Source organism: Ranitomeya variabilis, chromosome 4, assembly GCF_051348905.1.
Source record: "Ranitomeya variabilis isolate aRanVar5 chromosome 4, aRanVar5.hap1, whole genome shotgun sequence".
Taxonomy (NCBI): Eukaryota; Metazoa; Chordata; class Amphibia; order Anura; family Dendrobatidae; genus Ranitomeya; species Ranitomeya variabilis.
In genome coordinates this window covers 407110581-407135906 of record NC_135235.1, presented here as the reverse complement: position 1 = coordinate 407135906, position 25326 = coordinate 407110581, and the positions used below count along the sequence as shown (strand labels likewise).

At 44.2% G+C, this 25326-nt stretch overlaps 1 protein-coding gene across 1 annotated transcript in view; it reads left to right on the top strand.

Annotated features, from left to right (window-relative positions):
- ZDHHC5 (zDHHC palmitoyltransferase 5) overlaps nucleotides 1-23597 on the top strand; it is a 55616-nt gene extending 32019 nt beyond the window's left edge. The window contains exons 5-12 of the mRNA XM_077251124.1: nucleotides 3899-4071; nucleotides 7180-7282; nucleotides 7394-7485; nucleotides 8372-8504; nucleotides 11897-12020; nucleotides 20110-20189; nucleotides 21584-22014; nucleotides 22820-23597. Coding sequence (XP_077107239.1) covers nucleotides 3899-4071; nucleotides 7180-7282; nucleotides 7394-7485; nucleotides 8372-8504; nucleotides 11897-12020; nucleotides 20110-20189; nucleotides 21584-22014; nucleotides 22820-22958 — 1275 coding nt within the window. The 3' untranslated portion in view covers nucleotides 22959-23597. The remainder of the gene's footprint in view (nucleotides 1-3898; nucleotides 4072-7179; nucleotides 7283-7393; nucleotides 7486-8371; nucleotides 8505-11896; nucleotides 12021-20109; nucleotides 20190-21583; nucleotides 22015-22819) is intronic.
- The last annotated feature ends 1729 nt before the right edge of the window (nucleotides 23598-25326 follow it).

The window sequence follows — 25326 nt, the reverse complement described above, 5'->3', positions numbered from 1 at the left end:
ATACACAGTCATGGTTGACGATGTCCATACCTTCCAAATTGGACTAGAGATACCAGGGTCATTTAGAGGGTCCTATCACGGCTCCCCTGGACTGGTCACTATCACACTAGGCCATTGCATTGTCCAGCATTCCCAGCCTCCTCAGGAGACAAAGGGTTTCTTTAAGGCCCCGTCTCACTAAGCGATTTACCAACGATCACGACCAGCGATACGACCTGGCCGTGATCGTTGGTAAGTCGCTGTGTGGTCGCTGGGGAGCTGTCACACAGACCGCTCTCTCCAGCGACCAACGATCAGGGGAACGACTTCGGCATCGTTGAAACTGTCTTCAACGATGCCGAAGTCCCCTGCAGCACCCGGGTAACCAGGGTAAACATCGGGTTACTAAGCGCAGGGCCGCGCTTAGTAACCCGATGTTTACCCTGGTTACCAAAAAAAAAAAAAACAGTACATACTCGCCTTTCGGTGTCCAGGTCCCTTGCCGTCTGCTTCCTGCTCTGACTGAGATCCGGCCGTACAGTGAGAGCAGAGCGCAGCGGTGACGTCACTGCTGTGCTCTCACTTCTCACTGTACGGCGGCACTCAGAGCAGGAAGCAGACGGCAAGGGACCTGGACACCGAAAGGCGAGTATGTACTGTTTGTTTTTTTTGGTAACCAGGGTAAACATCGGGTTACTAAGCGCGGCCCTGCGCTTAGTAACCCGATGTTTACCCTGGTTACCAGTGAAGACATCGCTGGATCGGTGTCACACACACCGATTCAGCGATGTCAGCGGGGCCTCAACGACCAAAAAAAGGTCCAGGCCATTCCGACACGACCAGCGATCTCGCAGCAGGGGCCTGATCGCTGGTACGTGTCACACATAGCGAGATCGCTACTGAGGTCGCTGTTGCGTCACAAAACTTGTGACTCAGCAGCGATCTCGCTAGCGATCTCGCTATGTGAGACGGGGCCTTTACTATCTAAATGTCCAGGTACCCTTCAAAGAACAAGGCATTTACAAGTACAAACATAGAGGACCTTAACTAAGGGCCTGATTACACTAACAACTAAAGGTACCTTCACACGAAATGACATCGCTAGCGATCCGTGACGTTGCAGCGTCCTGGCTAGCGATATCATTTAGTTTGACACGCAGCAGCGATCAGGATCCTGCTGTGATGTCGCTGGTCGCTGAATAAAGTCCAGAACTTTATTTGGTCGTCCGATCGCTGTGTATCGTTGTGTTTGAAAGCAAAAGCAACGATACCAGCGATGTTTTACACTGGTAACCAGGGTAAACATCGGGTTACCAAGCGCAGGGCCGCGCTTAGTAACCCGATGTTTACCCTGGTTACCAGCGTAAAAGTTAAAAAAAACAAACAGTACATGCTCACCTGCGCGTCCCCCAGCGTCTGCTTCCTGACCCTTACTGAGCGCCGGCCCTAAAGTGAAAGTGAAAGCACAGCGGTGACGTCACCGCTGTGCTGTTAGGGCCGGAGCTCCGTCAGTGTCAGGAAGCGGAGGCTGGGGGACGCGCAGGTGAGCATGTACTGTTTGTTTTTTTTACTTTTACGCTGGTAACCTGGGTAAACATCGGGTTACTAAGCGCGGCCCTGCGCTTAGCAACCCGATGTTTACCCTGGTTACCCGGGGGCCTCGGCATCGTTGGTCGCTGGAGAGCGGTCTGTGTGACAGCTCTCCAGCGATCAAACAGCGACGCTGCAGCGATCGGCATCGTTGTCGCTATCGCTGCAGCGTCGCTTCGTGTGAAGGTACCTTTACTAAATGACTGCTGATCAGCCACCATTTAATACTCTGTGGACACAGGCCAACCCCCACTTCAGAAGCCACTTCAGATGCCCACTGAATGGCCAGTAATAGATAAGCCAAACAAATAGGCTGCCATTGTTCTCTACAGCACAGGTCCTGTTCACACAGGGTAATCAGCTGCCATTAGCAGTGACCTTTTGTGCTGCACTCAAGGTCATTTCACCTTATGGACAAGCATTTTGCAGCCTGTTTAGAGAGCACAATTATGGTGAAACAAGCTCTCCTAGGAACACTTGTTCAAGATAATCATGGACTTTAAAGGGCAAGGGTACAAGGAAAAATATGTTACAGGACAGGGTAATGGAAGATGGGAAGTGCCTAATTAGCTCTTACTGTTACCTTTTTATATAGCCCATATTATTCCCATCCCTTTAACACTTCCATCCTATAGTACCATCCAATCAGGGCACGGTCTTCCAGGAGTTCTCCAGAAAGGATCACATGGCTGCTGATGTCCACACCTTCCAAAATGGATAGAGATTAAAGGGTCATATCACAGCTCCCCTTTCTGATTATGCATGCCCAAGGCCATGGCATTGTCCAGCAATCCCAGCCAGTTGACCCTGGAGACCAGCTTTGTTCTTATTAGGGTACCGTCACACAGTGCAATTTTGATCGCTACAACGGCACGATTCGTGACGTTCCAGCGATGCATTTACGATATCGCTGTGTCTGACACGCTACTGCGATCCGGATCCCCGCTGAGAATCGTACGTCGTAGCAGATCGTTTGAAACTTTCTTTCGTCGTCTAGTGTCCCGCTGTGGCGGCATGATTGCATTGTGTGACACAGGTTGTATACGATGTGCGCACAGTAACCAACGGCTTCTACATCGCAAATACGTCATGAAATTATCGCTCCAGCGCCGTGTATTGCAACGTGTGACCGCAGTATATGACGCTGGAGCGATACTTATACGACGCTGCAACGTCACGAATCGTGCCGTCGTAGCGATGAAAATGGCACTGTGTGACGGTACCCTTAGAGACACTTCATTCCTCAGGAGACACAGGGTTTCTGTGATATGCAAATGTCCGGAGACCTTTCCTAGATACTCAGGTTTTTCTTTGCAGCAAAGGGTCCTGATGATATTCATCCTGCCAATCACAGGTTGTAAAGACATGGCAATGCTGGCTTCTAACAATGCGTATGTTATATTCACGTGGTACATGTATCCCTTATCCTACAACCTTATAATGTGAGAGTCGCCACTGTGATGAGCTGGGTAGGATTCTTAAGCCCATTTTACACGAGCTGGCTGTCCTACTAACGAGGCTTCGGCTGGTCGTTCCTTCTACAGCCATCTTGGCAGTCTCTCCAATACACAGGGGCACTCCTTCAGCTGAACACACCTGTGTTCTCCATGAGAGAGTCAATACCTGACGACACATGTCTGACGGTGGCTTCCCTTCAGGAGAACAAAAGGATCAACAGTCTGAAATTGGACAATCTAAATCTTTAAAAATAGTTGTCCAGCCACCTTGTGATACAAGTCTGCAGTCACTCTACGTGACTGCTGACTTGTGCGAAGTGCGCCATGCACGCGCTATAAATAATCTCCTGTGCTAGCGCCAAGAGCAGGAGGTCATGTCATGGCAAGTATGCAATTTGCATACTTTGGGCCACATTCCGACTAGATGTGTTGGGTCTCGCTCAAAACATTTGCTTTGATCTAGGCCACGCACGTCTAGTTGGCATGTGACCACATGTATACAAATCAAATCTTGCGACCACGTGTCTGCAGCTCCCGGCACCAGTGAATTCAAATATAGTGACTGCAAGCTTGTACCCTAAGGCCAAAGAACCCCCTTTATCTGCCCCGACAATTGTCCAGGGCCACCATACATACTATATTGTCAGTCAAACCCATCAATATCAATGGGTTCAGCTGATATTAGTCTGTGTATGAGGGGCTGCAGACCCCTAGAAAACGCCAGATTGAGAACCACTTCTTGTCAGTGTTTCTCTGGTTCCTGAGTGGGGGACTTCCCTGTATGACCTCTATATGCCCTGATAAAACCACTTTTGCTCCTGCCATGATTTGGATGGTAGACTACCGCTGATGTGTATTTTTTCTCCTTGCAGGAGTTCGATCATCATTGTCCGTGGGTAAACAACTGTATTGGACGTCGGAACTACCGTTACTTCTTCCTTTTCCTGGTGTCTCTGACATTGCACATAATGAGCGTCTTCATCTGTGGCCTTTTCTATACATTAGGACATCCAAACCAGCTCCGAGACATCCCAGCAGCTGTTACGTATCCTTTTAGCTGTTACGTTTTCACTTGGAAGATAAGACCCTACCAAAGTGGTGTCCATATAAGTGTCTGTGTAGATGTATTGCTACACATGACCCTGTGGTGCTCTTCTGTGCCCTTGTGACTCCTGGCCTGTCATTTATTTCTCTACTCCCCGCGGTACCTTGTGTATTTCTGCACTCCCCGCGGTACCTTGTATATTTCTCCACTTCCTGTTGTACCTTGTGTATTTCTCCACTCCCCGTTGTACCTAGTGTATTTCTCCACTCTCCGATGTACCTAGTGTATTTCTCCACTCCCTGTTGTACCTAGTGTATTTCTCCACTCCCTGTTGTACCTAGTGTATTTCTCCACTCTCCGATGTACCTAGTGTATTTCTCCACTCTCCGATGTACCTAGTGTATTTCTCCACTCCCTGTTGTACCTTGTGTATTTCTCCACTCCCCGTTGTACCTAGTGTATTTCTCCACTCCCCGTTGTACCTAGTGTATTTCTCCACTCTCCGATGTACCTAGTGTATTTCTCCACTCCCTGTTGTACCTAGTGTATTTCTCCACTCTCCGATGTACCTAGTGTATTTCTCCACTCTCCGTTGTACCTTGTGTATTTCTCCACTCCCTGTTGTACCTTGTAGATTTCTCCACTCCCCATTGTATCTTGTATATTTCTCCACTCCCCGTTGTACCTTGTAGATTTTTCCACTCCCCTTTGTACCTTGTGTATTTCTCCACTCTCCGTTGTACCTTGTAGATTTCTCCACTCCCTGTTGTACCTTGTAGATTTCTCCACTCCCTGTTGTACCTTGTAGATTTTTCTCATATAATGTACAGCAAGTATAGAATTACATAATTTCTCAAATCCCCACTATACCTGATTTAATCCTACAATCCCTACTGTACCAAGTTTATTCCTTCAGTCCCTACTGTACTTGTATAATATACTGGTCCTCTAATCTACAGTATACTGTAATATCTTGTATTTCCCTTCAATCCCTTCTCTACATGGTTTATTCCTCCAGTCCCTACTATAACTGATTTAGTCCTATAATCCCTATTCTAAATCTCATCCTGATTGAAACTCTCCTGATATTTCTTCAGTCCCTGCTGCACCTTGTGTATCCCTTCAGTCCCTGCTGCACCTTGTTTCCCTTCAGTCCCTGCTGCACCTTGTGTATCCCTTCAGTCCCTGCTGCACCTTGTGAATCCCGTCAGTCCCTGCTGCACCTTGTGTATCCCTTCAGTCCCTGCTTCACCTTGTGAATCCCGTCAGTCCCTGCTTCACCTTGTGAATCCCGTCAGTCCCTGCTGCACCTTGTGTATCCCTTCAGTCCCTGCTGCACCTTGTGTATCCCTTCAGTCCCTGCTGCACCATGTGTATCCCTTCAGTCCCTACTGCACCTTGTCAATCCCTTCAGTCCCTGCTGCACCTTGTGTATCTCTTCAGTCCCTGCTGCACCTTGTGAATCCCTTCAGTCCCTGCTGTACCTTGTGAATCCCTTCAGTCCCTGCTGCACCTTGTGTATCCCGTCAGTCCCTGCTGCACCTTGTGAATCCCGTCAGTCCCTGCTGCACCTTGTGAATCCCGTCAGTCCCTGCTTCACCTTGTGAATCCCTTCAGTCCCTGCTGTACCCCTTCAGTCCCTGCTGCACCTTGTGAATCCCTTCAGTACCTGCTGCACCTTGTGAATCCCTTCAGTCCCTGCTGCACCTTGTGAATCCCTTCAGTCCCTGCTGCACCTTGTGAATCCCTTCAGTCCCTGCTGCACCTTGTGAATCCCTTCAGTCCCTGCTGCACCTTGTGAATCCCTTCAGTCACTGCTGCACCTTGTGAATCCCTTCAGTCCCTGCTGTACCTTGTCAGTCCCTGCTGTACCTTGTGTATCCCTTCAGTCCCTGCTTCACCTTGTGAATCCCGTCAGTCCCTGCTGTACCTTGTGAATCCCGTCAGTCCCTGCTTCACCTTGTGAATCCCTTCAGTCCCTGCTTCACCTTGTGAATCCCGTCAGTCCCTGCTGCACCTTGTGAATCCCGTCAGTCCCTGCTTCACCTTGTGAATCCCTTCAGTCCCTGCTGTACGTTGTGAATCCCTTCAGTCCCTGCTGCACCTTGTGAATCCCTTCAGTCCCTGCTGCACCTTGTGAATCCCGTCAGTCCCTGCTGCACCTTGTGAATCCCGTCAGTCCCTGCTGCACCTTGTGTATCCCGTCAGTCCCTGCTGCACCTTGTGAATCCCGTCAGTCCCTGCTGCACCTTGTGAATCCCTTCAGTCCCTGCTTCACCTTGTGAATCCCTTCAGTCCCTGCTGCACCTTGTGAATCCCTTCAGTCCCTGCTGCACCTTGTGAATCCCTTCAGTCCCTGCTGCACCTTGTGAATCCCTTCAGTCCCTGCTGCACCTTGTGAATCCCGTCAGTCCCTGCTTCACCTTGTGAATCCCTTCAGTCCCTGCTGTACGTTGTGAATCCCTTCAGTCCCTGCTGCACCTTGTGAATCCCTTCAGTCCCTGCTGCACCTTGTGAATCCCGTCAGTCCCTGCTGCACCTTGTGAATCCCGTCAGTCCCTGCTGCACCTTGTGTATCCCGTCAGTCCCTGCTGCACCTTGTGAATCCCGTCAGTCCCTGCTGCACCTTGTGAATCCCTTCAGTCCCTGCTTCACCTTGTGAATCCCTTCAGTCCCTGCTGCACCTTGTGAATCCCTTCAGTCCCTGCTGCACCTTGTGAATCCCTTCAGTCCCTGCTGCACCTTGTGAATCCCGTCAGTCCCTGCTTCACCTTGTGAATCCCTTCAGTCCCTGCTGTACCTTGTGAATCCCTTCAGTCCCTGCTGCACCTTGTGAATCCCTTCAGTCCCTGCTGCACCTTGTGAATCCCTTCATTCCCTGCTGCACCTTGTGAATCCCGTCAGTCCCTGCTTCACCTTGTGAATCCCTTCAGTCCCTGCTGTACCGGGTTTATTTTTCCAGTCCCTGTCATATCTGGTATTTTCAACCCCTACTGTAGCTTATTTCCTTTACTCCCTACTATACCTGATTTATTCCTCCAATCCCTACTGTACCTGGTTTATTATTCCAACAATGTTGATAGCCCTTTTCTCTTAACTCGGTCTCAGTATTTCGGTCATGTGCGTCGCTGGCCTATTTTTCTTTCCCGTGGCTGGTCTCACAGGATTTCATATTGTTCTGGTTTCCCGAGGTCGTACGACAAACGAGCAGGTCAGAACCCTTTTATAATGTACTAATGTATAATTATACTATAGTTTTAATGTATGTGTTATACGGCATGGGATCCTTGATTTTTTTATTTTTTTTTCCCATTTCCTAAAGGTCACTGGAAAGTTCAGAGGAGGAGTCAATCCTTTTAGTAATGGATGTTGTCGAAATGTGAGCCATGTACTTTGTAGCTCTTCACCACCCAGGTAGGTGTTTACTCCTGGTTTCTGTCACTTTAGACATGGGACACTACATTTCAAACTGAAGGGAACACTCCAGGAGACTCTTAATACTAATTAAAATGCCAATAGACTATAAATGTCTGGGCCATCAGCACAAAAGAAGTGTTGTGTATACAATATAGGAATCACTCACAGTGCTTCCTCCTCCAGACCCAGCAAATCAGTGATTGTGGGGCATAGGGAGGGAGCAAGCGCTGCCAGGCCTCAGGACGTCCAGTCTGCTATGTAGCCAGCAGGCTGAATTTCTCCTGTAACAGGGCTAATATGTCGGTCACAGTTACAGGGAAAATCGGCTAAAAGAAAAAAAAAAAAAGGTAAATGTTGAAATGCCCCTCCCCAAATGTGTTTTATGACCTTATGGGGGCACAAAGAGTGAAACAAATGCTAGATAAATAGCAGAATTAATAATAAAAAACAGCCGCTGCCAATCCAAATTACTGTTACTTGCCCCGCCTGTGAGAATATTGTGAGCTATGCCCCTTGTAAAAAAAAAAATTAAAAAAAAAATTAACACTTGATACAAAGGCCCATGTTTTTGGAATCGTATGGCGCATTTACAAAAGGGGGAAAAAAAAAACGGAGGTGGGGGGAGGCACAAAAGCCTGAGCAAAACTGGCCCCTCATGTTTAGGTAACAGAGAAGCTTTGTTTAGAAAATGCCCCATTGTTTAAATCAAGTTTTTGTGTTAAATGTTTTGTTTTCCATCTCCACCATTGGATTTCCCAGGAGATTTCCAGTGATCCAACATTAGGGAAAATATAGGCAATATGTCTGTTGTAGGAGACCCTCACTATGCACCCAACGAATGTATGCCTTTGTGTAATATGCCGATATGTTGTCTATTTCTCAGATATATAAAGCGCAGTGATAATCAGTCAGTTCCGTCTGTATCACCGCCATTTCTACGACCCGAAGTGTCCGAGAGTCAGATTGGCCTTAAAATACTGGATAATGGTATACAGAGCCCTCTTCAACACTACCAGGTATGATGTCTCCAAGGAATCCGTTTGTAACCTAACGTGGGCAGCATTGCTTATATCTGCCGGCTGTGGAGTTGTCATGGTAACAGTATCCCGCTAGCTCTGGATGAACATCCTGCCATGTGACCTTTACATTTAGGAGAGATGAGGTCACATGATGAATATTCTTGCAAAGTCTGTTAGTTACCATGGCAACCCCAGAGCAACTATGCATGTAAGGAGATGGGGAAGCCACACCTATTGCATTATATGGAGCTACTTTTTAATGTTATCAAGCCACCACCATTTTAGAGATCTGCTTTATGGGTCTACTACCCTGTTTCCCCAAAAATATGGCCTACCCCAAAAGTAAGCCCTAGCACGATTTTTTTCAGGATTTTTGGAGTATGCTTTAAATATAAGTCCAAAAATAAGCCCCAGTTACAATTCAATAAAAGTAAGAATACAGCAGAACCCGTCATCAAGGAAAGCAGACACCCCCAATAGAATTACACTCACTGGACCCCAAACCATTAGAGTTGGCAAGTGCCGATGGTGGATGGGCTCTGTCACACGGAGATGTGCGTCACTGAGGTCCCCACCGTTCTGGATACACAGATCGGGTACCGGTATCACTCCGCTCCTGAGTCCCAAGTATCGCGGCTGCTTCCGGTCACGGGTGGGGGAGCCAAACTCTGTGGAACCGGACAGTGATGCCCATCCACTATCGGCACTTGACGTCTGTAATTGTGTGGGGTCTGGTGAGTGTGTGATTCTTTTGGGGGTGTCCGCTTTTCTTGATGAAGGGTCCTGATGTGTTCTACCATATTTACTCTTTTACATTGAGCATAACAAAAGTTCATCCAGCAGAGAGGAGCTTTAGGGAGACAAGAAGTCTTTTTATAGAAGGTTTAAAAGCGCTATGTAATTCCAGTATGGGTAGTGTATCGTAGTATCAGTGATGGCACCTTGGAAAAACGTTTTACTATAAATGTGGCTATAAATACTGTACCATTGAAAAAGACCTATTCACATATGTGTAGCCATGAATAAATGATAAAACTATAGCTCTGTTACTTGGATCAAATATCACAAAGGGTTAAAAGCGAGGAGAACTTTCTAATTTATTCATGGCTATACCTCATTTGTGAATACCACAGATCTGTACAACTTTTTTTTTTTACATGTATTCCGGCACAGTAACTGCCTGGACACTTTTTTTTTTTTTTTTATACTGATTTTGCTTTTCTTGGCATATAGACATCCAACATCCACTGCGGCACACTACAGTATGTATCAATAAACGGAGGAACAAGGAATATACCGTATCGGTACGGTACATTTTGACCCACGGACTTCATTAATTGAAAAAGGAAAGAGCTATTCTGTCGAGTATAACAAATGAATCGTGGAGGACTCCCTGGGCAAAACCGCTTTCTACAAAGAGATTTTAGATGTCCGAAAATGGCGAGCAGAGGACGATCACTTCAGGCAACAAGTGTGCAAGGGAATGGGTAAGAAGGGCAAGTGTGGATCAGGTCGGCATCCATTATTTCCTGAGCTAGAAGACCATCTGTGAATGGGTTGCTGAAACGAGCGCAAAGGCTTTGGTTGTGCGCAGGACTCATATTCAAGAACTTGCCCTTACAATGGCACCACAATTAGAAATATCCCCAGAAGATTTCAAAGTATCACATCAGGGGGTGGACGGCTTCCTTCAAAAAGGTGAACGGTCTCCAAGAAGATCTAGAACACTATTTAAGCTGGAAGATGTTTTAAGTTATTAAACGTGCACTTTCTTTCAAGTCCTTTCTTGATGGCATCTACTTTTCTCAATACCAACTTTCCAACATGTTTTCTATGGATGAAACTGCAGAATTTATGGGTCAAGGATCACAGACGACAATTGATCAGCGAAGTGCCTCCTCTGTCTACGTTCCCTCCACTGATTATGAAAGTTCATGTTACCTGTATTTTGGCAATTCATCTGGATAATACTAATCAATAGTAAGGGCAAGGAGGAGAAGATTGAACGTGCTTCAGGTATTTATATTCTCGAAACCGAAAAAGCCTGATTCACATAAGCAGTTATAAGGAAATCGTGGCACGTGTTTCGCGAGGTGGCCAAAGAGGCCTGCTAGTCTGGGATTCAGCCACTGCATACTGCCCTAAAGACATGAAGAATTTCCTTCATCAGTAGAAAATAGATGAAATAATGATTCCCGCAGGAATGACTACCCATCTCCCAACTCTTCGTAAGAAAATTAATCACTACATTGAAAATGGAATGGAGAAAAATTAGCTTGCCAACTTTGTGAAGCCTAGACTGCAAGAGGTTGTAACTTGGGTGAAGAATTCACTGGAGAGAATCACATGAAGGCTACATGGACAATTGCTAGACATGAGAAATTGGGGCCAATGATTCTAAAGGCAACAGAGTTGCAAGAAATTCACAATGCTACCCAAATCCCAAAAAGTTATGATGATGTTCCAGAAGATGATGACATGACTGGATTTTTGTTCTTAAGAAATTCATGATGGAATTCAAGGTTTGGAGAGATGTGCTGAAGTTCCAGAAGATGACTACATGACTATGTTTGGATAAATGTGGATTTTTGTTCATAAATACCGTTTAATGTAGATTGTTGTACATGAGAAAAGGAAATAACGTGGGATCTCAAGAAATTCGTGATGGAATTCAAGGTTTGGAGAGATGTGCTGATGTTCCAGAAGATGACTACATGACTGTGTTTGGGTAAATGTGGATTTTTGTTCATGAATACCGTTTAATGTAGATTGTTGTACATGAGAAAAGGAAATAACGTAGGATCTCAAGAAATTAATGATGGAATTCAAGGTTTGGAAAGTTACGATGTTCCAGAATATGATGACATGATTATATTTGAATAAATTTAGATTTTTTATTTTTTTTGTTCAAGAATAAATGTGGAATGTTTATGGAAAAGAGAAAAATAAGGCATCCCCAGAAAATAAGCCCTGGCGCATCTTTCAGAGTAAAAAAATAATATAAGACCTTCTCTTCTTTTTGGAGAAACACGACATCCATTACCAAGTATGGGATCTGCGTCCTCCATTAACCTTGTCAATACCTGGAGATCTGAAGCTGAAAGTTTTTGGTTTTTAACTCCATAGAAAGATTTGAGATTGTTCAGTTTGATATTGTGACATAACGTGACAGTGCTGACTACGTAATTGTTCTGACACGTAATTACTAAGTAGTTGGTTCTTTTTATAAAGGTTGTCTCGTCACCGGCATAACCAGAGTGATTGAGGCGGTGACGGTGGTCTTCAGTGCACAGCCAGTATTGTGGTATTATGTAACCTGCGTCTACAATGAGACACTCCTTTTAATAAGACGGTTTCTAACATTATTCCGCTTTTTTACCATTTCACAGTCCCGGAGCAGTCTGGAGTTGACAGAATCTCAGTCAGCCGATGCTGAACCTCCACCACCACCAAAACCTGACTTGAGTCGCTACACAGGACTGCGAGGCCAGTTAAGCCTGGGAGACAGAGAAGGTGTGTTACTTAGTATGGTCACACTGAGCACGCCACCGTCTTATTAGTGCTCCCTGTGGTTTGAGTACGTAGTGATGCCACAGTTAGGATAAATCCCAAGTATTAGTCTTACCATTAGCCCCTTCCCGACATTCACCGTACATATACTGCTCTGCTGGAGCTGCGTTCCCACAAACAGCAGTATATGTATGGCGCGGCCTCGCGCTGAGTGCCGCCGCAGTCGGGTGCCGGTGTCCGCTCTGTGTGAGAGCTGACACTCTTCAGCAATTCCCAGTGCTAGCACCAATCGCAGGCGTTTAACCCCTCTGATGCCGCTGTCAATAGTGACATCGAGGAGTTTGCATGCAGGGAGGGGGCTCCCTGAGTGCTTCCATCAGAGCAACGCAATGCGATCGCATTGTTCTGATGGTCTCCATGGAGATCCCTGGCCCCAAGATGTCCACAGGGTCCTGCAGGTAAGGTGGCTTGTGAGCGCCTGCTCTCTGACATGCCTCCTTCCCTCCCTGTCAGACGGTGCTCTGGAGTGCTGAAGCATTGCAGAGTATCAGATCAGCGATCTGCTACTGTACAGTGATGTCCCATCCTATTACAATGTAAAATAAAAAGCGTAACAATGTTTTTTAAAAATCCCCAACTAAAGATTAAAAAAAAATATATTTTTCCAATAAATACATTAATTTATGTAAAAAAATAAACAGAAAAAACACATATTTGGTATCGCTGCATTCATAACAACCCATTCTATAAAACTGTCCCACTTCTTAACCCCTACAGTGAATACTGTAAAAAAATAAATCAAAAACGAGGCAAAAAACAATGCTTTATCATACCGCTGAACAAAAAGTGCAATAAAACACAATCAAAAAGACAAATGTAAATAATAATGGTACCGCTGAAAACGTCATCTTGTCCCACAAAAAACAGCTGTAAGGCAGCTTTTCAACAGAAAAATAAAAATGTTATAGCTCTCAAAATAAAACGATGGAAAAATAATTATTTTTTTCTATAAAATAGTTTTTATTGTGTAAAAGCGCCAAAACATAAAATAACTACATAAATGGGGTATTGCTGTAATCGTACTGACCCGAAGAATAAAACCGCTTTACCAATTTTACCACACACGGAATGACATAAAAAAACACGATTCCTAAATTGCTGGTTTTTGTTTATTCTGCCTCTCAAAAATCAGAAAAGAAAATGATCAAAAAATGCCCAAAAATGGTACCAATAGAAATGTCAGCTCGTCCCGCAAAAAACAAGCCGTCACATGATTCTGCGGGCCAAAATCTAATATATAAAGCTGAATGTGTGTGTGTGTGTATGTATGTATGTATGTATGTATGTCCGGGATTGGCATCTGAACCGTAGCAGCTACAGCCACAAAATTTTGCACAGTCACACGTCTGGACCCCGAGAGCGTCATAGGCTATGTTGTGAGGTGAAATTTTAACCCCGCGCTTTCCAATTCACCAAACAATTTTGCCCCTATCTACATAATGGGGAAAAAGTGAAAGGAAAAGTGTTGGAGGCGTCGCAGCTACAGGCACAAAATTTTGCACAGTCACACGTCTGGACCCTGAGAGCGTCAAAGCTATATTGTGAGGTGAAATTTTAACCCCGCGCTTTCCAATTCACCAAACAATTTTGCCCCTATCTACATAATGGGGAAAAAATGAAAGGAAAAGTGTTGGAGGCAAATTAACAGCTGCCAGATGTGAACAAGGGGGACTTAAAGAATGACAGCGATGGCACCAAAGAGTATATACTGTACAGTTGCTAAGGTGGGGCCCCAACATGGGATAATCACCACACCACCACGGGGATATGAACACACACACAAAATGCGCCACACACTACCACGTGCTCGAACACATATACCACTCTCAGTGCACATTTCACCACACATACACCAACCTCGCCACATAAAAGTAGAAACACAAAAGTCGCCGCTCAAAACTCGCCACGCGCAAAACTCTCCACATGAAAAACTCGCCACACGTGCAAAACTCGCCACACGCAAAACTTGCACACGCAGAAAAATTGCCACACGCAGAAAAATTGCCACATGCACAAAAGTTGCAACACATGCAAAAGTTGCCTCACACAAAACTTGCACATACTCAAAAGGCACCACACATAAAACTCGCCACGCGCAAAACTCGCCATGCGCAAAACTTGCTGCACACAACTTGCTACACTAACCTGTCACATGCAACTCGACACACAAAAAGTTGCTACACGCATGTCGCCACACAAAACTCATCTCACAAAAGTCCCTACATGCATGTCGCCACACGCAACTCAACACACACAACTTGACACACGAAACTCGCCCTAAAACACACACAAGTCTGGTATCCTTCAAAAATAAAAATCTGATTAATAAGCAGACAAACTACAAGAGCAACAAATGTACCATATAGGAATCCGGCAGCTGTCAGTCACATGACCAGTCTATTATGTGTATGTGTGAGCTAATATATACTGCCAGGGGGTGGGCTTACTGTTGGCTGGGGATTTATCAGGCTGCCATTTTAGCTTACAAATACTGAGGTAAAAATACTGACCAAATAACGTGTGAACGAGGGCTAATACAGGAGGAGATGACATACAGCTATATACTATATACAGGAGATGACACACAGGTATATACTATTTACAGGGGAGATGACACACAGGTATATACTATATACAGGAGGAGATGACACACAGATATATACTATATACAGGAGAGATGACACACAGGTATATACTATATAGAGGAGGAGATGACATACAGGTACATACTACATACAGGAGGAGATGACATACAGGTATATACTATATACAGGAGGAGATGACACACAGGTATATACTATATACAGGAGCAGATTACCTACAGGTATATAGTATATACAGGAGGAGATGACACAGGTATATGCTATGTATAGGAGGAGATGACATACAGGTATATACTATATACAGGAGATGACACACAGATATATACTATATATAGGTGAGATGACACACAGGTATATACTATATACAGGAGATTACATACAGGTATATCTAATATATAAAGCTGAATGTGTGTATGTATGTATGTGTGTATGTCCGGGATTGGCATCTGTACCGTCGCAGCTACAGCCACAAAATTTTGCACAGTCACACGTCTGGACCCCGAGAGCGTCATAGGCTATGTTGTGAGGTGAAATTTTAACCCCGCGCGTTCCAATTCACCAAACAATTTTGCTCCTATCTACATAATGGGGAAAAAGTGAAGGGAAAAGTGTTGGAGGAAAATTGACAGCTGCCAGATGTGAACAATGAGGACTTAAAGAATGAGAGCGATGGCGACAAAGAGTATATACCGTACAGTTGCTAAGGTGGGGCCCCGACATGGGATACTCACCACACACGGGGATATGAACACAAACACAAAATGCGCCACACACTACCACGTGCTTGAACACATATACCACCCTCAGCACACATTTCACCACACACACACACCAACCTCGCCACATAAAAGTCGAAACACAAAAGTCACCACTCAAAACTCGCTACATGCAAAACTCGCCATATGCAAAACTAGGCTCACGCAAAACTCGCCACACGTGCAAAACTCACCTCATGGAAAACTCACCTCATGCAAAACTTGCACACACAGAAAAATTGCCACATGTACAAAAGTTGCACCACATGCAAAAGTTGCCTCACACAAAACTTGCACATACTCAAAATGCACCACACATAAAACTCGCCACGCGCAAAACTCGCCATGCACAAATCTTGCTGCACACAACTTGCTACACTAACCTGTCACATGCAACTCAACACACAAAATGTTGCTACACGCATGTCGCCACACAAAACTCATCTCACAAAAGTCGCTACATGCATGTCGCCACACGCAACTCAACACACACAACTTGACACATAAAACTCGCCCTAAAACACACACAAGTCTGGTATTGTCCTTCAAAAATAAAAATCTGATTAATAAGCAAACTACAAGAGCAATATAGGAAATACGGCAGCTGTCAGTCACATGACCTGTCTATTATGTGTATGTGTGAGCTAATATATACTGCCAGGGGGGAGGGCTTCCTGTTGGCTGGGGATTTATCAGGCTGCCAATAGCAACCAATCACAGCTCAGCTTCTATTTTGCTACAGTTAATTAACCTGAGCTCTGATTGGTTAATATAGGCAACAAAGACATTCTCAGTATAACAAAGCTAATATATGTTGTGAAATGCTTCTATTTGCTTAGTTTTTGCCTTTTAATAATTACATTTCTATCTATTTGTTTTGTGGTTTTTGTGTGCAGAATAAATTTTTGTTAACACATTCTATTTTGCTAACAGCAGTCATTAACCCGGGCGAAGCCGGGTAGTACAGCTAGTATGAAATATAGCTCTCAAAATATGGGGATGCGAAAACTATTATTTTGCAATAAAAGCGTCTTTTAGTGTGACAGCTGCCAAACATAAAAACCCGCTACAAATCTGGTATCTCTGTAATCGCGCCAACCAGAAGAATAAAGTTGACTAATGACTTATACCGCACCAGGAACGGCGTATAACATAAAACCAATTCTTCACCTGCTGCTGTTTTGTTCATTCTGCCTCCCAAAGATCGCAGTAAGGCTCTGTGCATATTTATCCTGCGCTCTGCGCCGAGTGCTTACAACGTGATTTCTGTATAAATCTCTGAAATATGTGATTCGGACAATGCCTCTGGCAGAAGATTCTCTATAATGAGGCGGATGGAGGCACTATGGATGCCGTCTGACCTGTGATCCGGGGGTGTCCGTCTTTTTAGGATTGCATAAAAGTGCCGTCTGCCACAGTTTTGTGCACTTTTGAAAAGAACACTCCTGATAAGAGGCCAGACGGAGTCCAGAGTAAATTTGCTGCCTCATTATAGTGAATGGATCCATAGGGGGTTTAATCTGTCATGTCACTTAGAGATTTAGATGGAAACCCCAAAGTAAGTGGTCAGCGTAGAGCGCCACATAAATGTGATCCAAAACGTTATGTAAAATGTTCCCAATAAAAGCTTCAACTCAATCCACAAAAAAGCAAGCCCTCACTCAGGTCTGTCATCTGTTAATGGAAATGTAGGAGGCTTCCACGTTACTGGTAGTACAAAGGCTCTGGACAAGCAAAATGGCTCCTCACCCGCCAAAAGTAATTCAGCAAATTATGTGCTCCCAAATCCAAATGCCCCCTCCCTTCTGAGCCCCACAATATGCCTAAACCACATTTAGCGTCCACATGTTTGACATTTCTGTAGTGATGAGAGCCCGCCTAATTTACAGATGGGTGTCTCGAGAAGCACAGGCTGGGCATAATGTACTGGTGACTGCAATGTACTGGTTACTACAACGTACTGGTTACTACAACGGCAGTTTGCAATTTTCACTCGGCACCATCCATTGCTGCTTGTTTCTGGAAAACACCTATGGAATCAAAATCATCACTACACCTGTAGATAAATTGCCAAAGGGGTATAATTTCCAAAACGGAGTCACTTGAGGGGGGATTCTGCTCTTCTTGCACTTAGGGCCTCTGTATATGAAGTCCACAAACTGTTCTGGGAAAATCTGTGCTGCAGGACGCAAATAGTGCTCCGTTCCTCCCAAGCCTCTCCGTATGGCTAAGTAGTACTGTACAGCCACATATGGGGTATTGCCATGTTCAGTAGAAATTGTGGGACAAATTTTGGTGCCATTTTTACCTATTTCCCAGTGTGAAAATGTAAAACTTGGCTAAGGCTACTTTCACACTGGCGTTTACTGCAATACGTCGCAATGCGTCGTTTTGCCGAAAAAACACATCCTGCAAAAGTGCTTGCAGGATGCGTTTTTTTTTGCATTGACTTACATTAGCGACGCATTGCCACACGTCGCAACCGTCGCGCAACGGTTGCGCCGTGTTGTGGCGGGCCGTCAGGACCAAAAAACGTTACATGTAACGTTTTTGCTCCCGACGGTCCGCTTTTTCCGACCGCGCATGCGCGGCCGGAACTCCGCCCCCACCTCCCCGCACTTCCCCGCACCTCACAATGGGGCAACAGATGCGCTGGAAAAATGCATCCGCTGCCCCCGTTGTGCGGCGGAGACAACGCTAGCGTCGGTAACCTCTGCCCGACGCACTGCGACGGACCGAGCCCGACGCTAGTGTGAAAGAAGCCTAACGCACAATCTTGGTGGTAAACATGTAAATAATTTTTTCATCACTGCCCAATGGTTAAAAGTCTGTGACACACCTGTGGTGTCAATATAATCCCTGCACCCCTAGATGACTTCATTGAGAGGTTTAGTTTGTAAAATGGGGTCACTTATGGGGGGTTCTCCTGTGTGGACACCTCAGGGGCCCTGCCAATGTGACATGGCACCCTCAAACAAGTGCAGCAAAATCTGCACTGTAATATGGTGCTACTTCCCTTCTTGAGATTTCGACCACATATGGGGTATCGGTGAACTCGGGAGAAATTGCAAAACAAATTTTTTTAGTCCATTCTCTCCTGTTACCCTTGTGAAAATAAAAAATGTAGAGCTAAGAGAGATTTTTTTTTGTGGGGGGAAAAATTTGATCTTTTTTTTTTTTTTTTTTTTTCCTTCCACGGCTCTACATTATAAGCTTCTGTAAAGCACCTGTGGGTTCCAGGTGCTCAATACACATCTAGAGAAGTTTCCCAAAGGGGTCTAGTTTCCAAAATGGGGTTACTTGTTGGGGGTTTCCACTGTTTAGGCACATCAGGGGCTCTCCAAACATGATATGGCGTCCACTAATTATGCCAGCAAATTTTACATTCAAAAAGTGAAATGGCGCTCCTTCCTTTCCGAATGGTCAATTTTTTAGTTAGGAAGTTATGTTTCAAAAATTGTGCTGATGTAAAGTAGACATGTGGTAAATGTTATTTATTAACCATTTTGTGCGACAAGTCGCTCTGATTTAAAGACCTACAAATTAAAATGAAAATAAGCGCAAGTCATATCAAAGGAATGTTACCACTAACATGAAGTAGAATATGTCTCGAGAAAACAGTCTCGGAATCACCGGGATCCATTGAAGCGTTCCATTATTTCCTGGGCTCTGCACCAAACAGTACTGAAGTGCAGTGATTAGATATGAAATGCTTCTTAAAGATTACCTGTAACCAGGCGAAAATTGGCCAATAATTTTTGCAATAATTTTATTCCCCCGGAGTATGTCGTTTTTTTTTTTTGGTTTTTTTTTTTTAATCTGCTATATGGTTCCAGAGATAAGTTTTGTTTTTTTATTTAGTGCAAATTTGTATGGTCTGTAGAAGGGGGTATATCTCACAGGAGTCACAGGGTGTGTCTCTAGGCTGCTCTGCATAATTACCTATGAGCACCGCCCCCTTGGTAAAGACCATGTACATCAACACTGGATAAAATGGCCTAAATCTCTGGAGCCGTATGGCTGATTTAAAAAAGAATAATGATTTACAGTGGACAGTAAAATATAAGCAAAAATTGCCATTTTGACCTACCAAAAGGTCTCTATAAAGATTAACAACACTTTTTTTGTTTTTATAGTTACGAATTTTTGTAATATACTTTATTACCTTGTTTTGTTTCCTTCTCTCCCCCTGCTTCAAAAAGAATCCGTACACTGTACTCAGACAATTTTTTTTGTATGGGAATCCTCCTGTCTTGAATACAGGGTCAGATCCAGAAAGTCTCAGACAAGGAAAGTTGTATTCACATATTGTTTGAAGGCACTGTAGGGATCTTGCCAGCAGCGGTTGAAAGCAGCCTCTAAAGGAGCATAAATTGGGCATTGATATAGGAATGTAGAATAGTATTTGGGGGACAAAGATGCAAAAGAAGGTAATGAAGTGTAAAAGAAATATAAGGTGATGAATTATATTACAAAAATTCACAACTTTGCTATGCCTGGAGGATAATGTATTAAAAAATAAAAGTTTGGATGCTCTTTAAATTCCTATAGGAATTGTGTATTGCGTAACTTCTCCCATGGCAGTGTGCAGGGTGTTATTTGGGTTGTATGTGTGTGGTGTTCATTTTGGCAACTTGTATAACTTTTAACCAGACTGTTTCCTTTTGAACACAGAGAGCCCACCTACTCCTACAATGTATAGATTTCGGCCGGGCTTCAGCAGTGGAAGTGGTGGACCAGCACCCATTTCAAAGGTGAGATACCATTTGGATATGTTCTAAGTCATCTACATCTTCCTGGTTAGAGAAGCTAGTCCTCGAGTCCTTTCTTTCAGTTTATTATTTGCTGTAGAGTTGAGTGTAATATATTCTATGCCCTGTTATCAGCCATTTCAGGCTGAAGGCTTCTGATTCTAACGTCCTTTAATAGCACGACGGACAACCTAGACAATTGCCTTCTCCAAGATTCCTGAACTTGCACTTTTGTAAAACTCCGTAGTCCTTTAAGACTGTTGCCAAACGTCTGGCTATCAGGCCATGGTCATACACATAGATGAGTGTTATTTCATGTTAAAGGCATAGGAAAGGATCTGCAAAATATGACTGCTACTCTTCCAGAAACAGCACCACTCCTGTCCACAGGATATATGTGGTAATGCATCAAAGTCACATTTAGGGCTCATTCACACGTCAGTGACTTTTATCGTTTGATCAAAAACACTGATGAATCTCAGCCCAGTTTTTACAGTGTCATCAGAGTTTGGTCTATGACCATTTTTATCGTCAGTTTTTTGTGGATGAAAAAAAAACAGATAAAGGTTTCTGAAGCTTCTGATATCAAACCGTTCTTTAAAAACAGACAACACACTGACGCCATCCAAGTACTGTCTGATTTTTTTTTTTTTTTTTCATGCATTGGCAAGTTTGATCTGAGACTTGGATCAAAATCGGACATGTCTCCGTGATTTTGTGCAGACCACCTAGGTTGCAATAATACACTGACATGTGAATGGCTCCATAGACTGTAATAGGTGCAAGTTCTATCCTTGAAATTCACGGGCAGGACTTGAACGAGAAAAAGCGATGTCTGAATGAGCTCTGGTTTTAAGGGAGCTGAGCTGCAGTTCTTGGCACAACCCATGGACAGGTTTGATACTGCTGCAGCAGCCATGTTCTTCTAATCCTGTAGATTCCCATCTTAGATATTTCTCTGTAGGGATGAATCTCCAGTGAAGTCGCTCGTTGAGCCCTTCTCGCCCAGAAAGTGTAGAGACTTTCAGGCCATGGCGTAAAGGTCTGATTGCTTTGCTCTGAGACTAATGTCTGGGACCTGCATTTATCTTGGGAAAGTGCCCCTTGCCCGTACCATTGTGAATGGCTTTATTCGTTCGCTTTTGTGGGCATTCCAAACATGATGGGAAAATCACTCTGAATTATGACCTGACAAAACAAGTCTGACTTCTTGTAGGTATGTCCCCACCCCCTACCTAGCATCAAGACCGTTACTGATGTTAAGCTTGGAAAACAAGCCACGCATCTTTTACACAATGTGCGGTATAACCTAGTCCACGAAAGCCTGAATGTTTAGGGCAGGCACACACTGGTCATCATGGAGTTAGTATCCTGATATTTGTCTTTGCCTGTTTCAGCTTCCCCGTGTAGACAGCCTTCAGGACTCCAATATGCCAAACTCAGATCTGTCTCGTCCTCCAAGTTCTCGCTCAGAACCCAGTCTAGAAGCAGACTCATGCCATGCACCGCCAGCCCGGTCCTCCAGTCTGCGCTCTGCCACAGGGACTTCTGCACCACTTCCATCTCTTCCTTCAGAAGGAACAACATCCACCTCATACAAGAGTCTAAATCAGACACAGAATGGCAGCCTATCCTACCAGAGCCTATTGAGCCCATCTGATGAGACCGAGCCTGAAACTGCTGGATACTCTTCACCATATCTCTCGGCTCGAGAACGCCTTCGACCAGCTTGTCCTCCTCCAATTGCCCCTCGGTACGGCAAGCCACGAATCACTCACCATCGTCCCGTAGATACCGATGCCGCAGCTCTGCCGTTGTTGACGTTAAAGTAAGTGTTCTGCTCATACCTTCCATGTTCATGTCCTCTTGAGTCTGGACAGTTGTAGATTATGTTCTCACCATGAGTTTTTGGTGCATTTTTCACTCTGCGTATTTTCACCGCACAACAAACGCAGCATATTACAGTTCCAAAAAAGCCAAAATAAACGAATCACTAAAAACGCAATGAAATAAAAGAAGTAACCTAATTTACATAATGGGTTCATAAATTCTGCAGAAAATCTCACCAAATACTCATCTTGGGAATGTGGTGTAACGTCTTCTGGTCTATAATAGTTTCTCCCTGAATTTCTCAGTGTCGCTACTTCTAAATGCAGAGACGTGGCGCGTTGAGCCAGCGTATAAGGGCCAGTTTTGGAGGGACGTTGTTTTTAAGTGCCCACCAAGAATGGAATCCTAGGAGCAACCTGAGAAACCTTGTGATGCGCCAGACGAGAGCTGTTCTGCTGTTAGTACATGGCCACAGTCCTGTCTCCACACAGATATTACATCATGTGGTAGTCTAATGTGGACAGTGGATGGGAGTATTATTCGGGCACTGTATGGAGGTATTAATTGGACAGTGAATGGTAGTTTTAGTTGGTGGTATTATATCCGAACTATATGGTAGTATGATTTGGATACTGTATGGGCTTATTATCTAGGCTTCGTATGGAGATATTGCTTTATACATGACACTTTTGCTTCGCTTGTTGCCCATGTCTCAGACAGCGCTTTTTGACTATTTTCAGCATTAGCAGTCTTTCATTAGGAATCTCCCTTTCTCTAACCTGCATGTCTTGTCTTTCTTGTAGGGATGAGTCTCCTGGGAAGTCGGTGCACTCTCGAAGCAACGGCCAAGCTACTGTCTCGCCTCCAGTGAGCCCTTCTCGCCCAGGGGGTGTAAAGACTGTGTCGGGCGTGGGGGGGACTACGTATGAGATATCCGTATGAGAACTTCCAGACACACAGACGGTCAAAGTGACCACGTTATCAGTGTGAGAATCAAAAATGGCCAATGGACCCCGCTGTGTGTGCCCCCCTCATTTCCGTGGAGTCGCTTGTGGGATCTTGTTTCTTTTTAAACTTTAAAACAAAAAATTTCCAATTCACTTTATTCTGAGTTTTCTGGGGACAGAAGATGGGCAGTGTGTCACCGATGCGTTTTTACTGAGCTCCACCTGTCTTTTAATGATAAAACAGTTATTCCTTACTCCGTATCCATGTTGACTCTTCTGCTGACACCAGAGAGTGCCGGCTGCCGTCATGTGTTCTCTGAGATGATGCTTACGGTTACACCTGGTGATTTTTGCTTTCAGGTCAAAGGTCCTTCTCTTTCTTAGGCGTGGAAGTTGGGGTGCATTTCTTTTTTTTAAATATTTTATATATTTTTTTTATTTTCCTGTATCTGAGAAGGAACGTGATCTGCACAAGTTTATAAATACAGATGAATATATGATATTATTTTACAGCTGGGGAGCAGGCAATAAATACCCCTCCACCTCCACACAAGGGAGAAATGAGGGAGGGTGCCTTCATTTTTATGATTTCATTTAAAAATAAATAAAACAAAGACCAAATTGTTGAGACATGTATCATGGATGTGACAGCCGATTACTTAATATATGTTTTATGATGTATTTCACCTTTGCTCCATTTATTTATGTGCTTTCCAGAACATTTGCTCATTTTACTCCCCTCCCAACAATCCTTTTTTTTCAAATTTTTTTTGGCTCAGATGTCTGTTTTTTGCTTACGAATACTAGCTGTGTTTTTTACCGATGGCACTCGTACCTATAGTAGTGAATGAGGCCGTTCACATGTCTGGGGTTCTTAATGGACCAAGTGGTCTGTGCAAAATGGCATAGACAAGTCCAATATGGCTCCAAGGGTCCGTTCTTAATCTGCAATGTAAATCTATTAATCCGTGAAATAATATCGGACAGCGCTTGGGTGCCATCCAAGTGTGGTCTGATATTCATTGGCGGCTGAGAAAAACTGATGGCCAAACTCTGATGGTAAAAACTGACTAGTAACCAAAGTCTGCTGAAAATCTGTTGCAAAAAACACTAATGAAGCTCAGACAAGAAAAAAATGATGGCTGAGTGAACCCTTAGGCTGGTTTCACACACCCACGAAATAGAGATTGTCCTAGGATCGGAAGACACTGGGTCTCCCGTCTTAACCAACAGCAGTCAGGCAAAGTCTTCTGAAGCCCACACCATCTATGTTTCATGGATAAGGGAAACCCGGCCTTATTATTCTTTAGACTTCCAAGTCCATACTTTCATAGAACCTAGAATGTTGGAGTTGGAAGGGACCTCCTGGGTCATTGTGTCCAACCCCCTGCTCAATGCTGGATTCACTAAACAACCTCAGACAAATCTCTGTCCAGTGTCTGTTTGAAGACTTCCACTAAAGGAGAACTCTCCACCTCTCGTGGTAGACTGTTCCACTCATTGATCACCTTCACTGTCAAAAAGTTTTTTCTAATATCTAATGTGTAACTTCTTCCTTTCAGTTTCATTCCATTGCTTCTTCTGTTTCTTGCTTATCTTTCTCGAATCCTTTTATTGTACTCTTGCAGATCTGGCTGGCAGTCTTTGGGGGTATGTTTCCTTGGGAAAATATCCAACATATCTCTCCCCAGAAGGAAGGAATGAAACTCTACTAGCCTCTCTTTAGGCGGCATAGCTTTGTAGTTTGTCGTCAATGTTGAATTAGGATTTCTTTGTTTGCACATTTGTTTGTCACAAAGATCTTTCAAGATGTTGTGCCCTTATTGTAGGTTGGCCATCAGGTTCCAGAATCCGGTTTCTTCCTTCAGGGAGAATCAAACTAGATTTTCAGGCCTGTGGGCTACATTTATTGGTTCGATACCAGAACACAGACAAGTCTCCTTAGAGAAGAGACGTATTGTTAAAAACTCAATAGGGTGTGGGAAAATAAGTCTTTGCTCAGCATAAATGAGTACACCCTGTACTCATTCTGATCAGTATCTCACGGGATTCAAGAAAAGGGTCCAAAATTTTGACTAGGCTGAGTTTTATGGGTTAAAAAAAATGTTGTATAAGATAATAAGGTTAATATACGGTAACTTTCATTACAAAATCTTCAGTTTCACTCAAATTAGTTGGTGCAAAAATGAATACACCTCACATGAAAAACATGGAGGTCATACGAAATACTTGATGTAGTTGTTTTTGAAGGACAGCACAAAGTCTTCCAGGCATATAATTAACAAATTGGCGACCTATTGCAAAATCTATCTTTCAACATGCTTCTAGAATTACCTCTTTTAGGGCCTGGATGCTGGATGGAG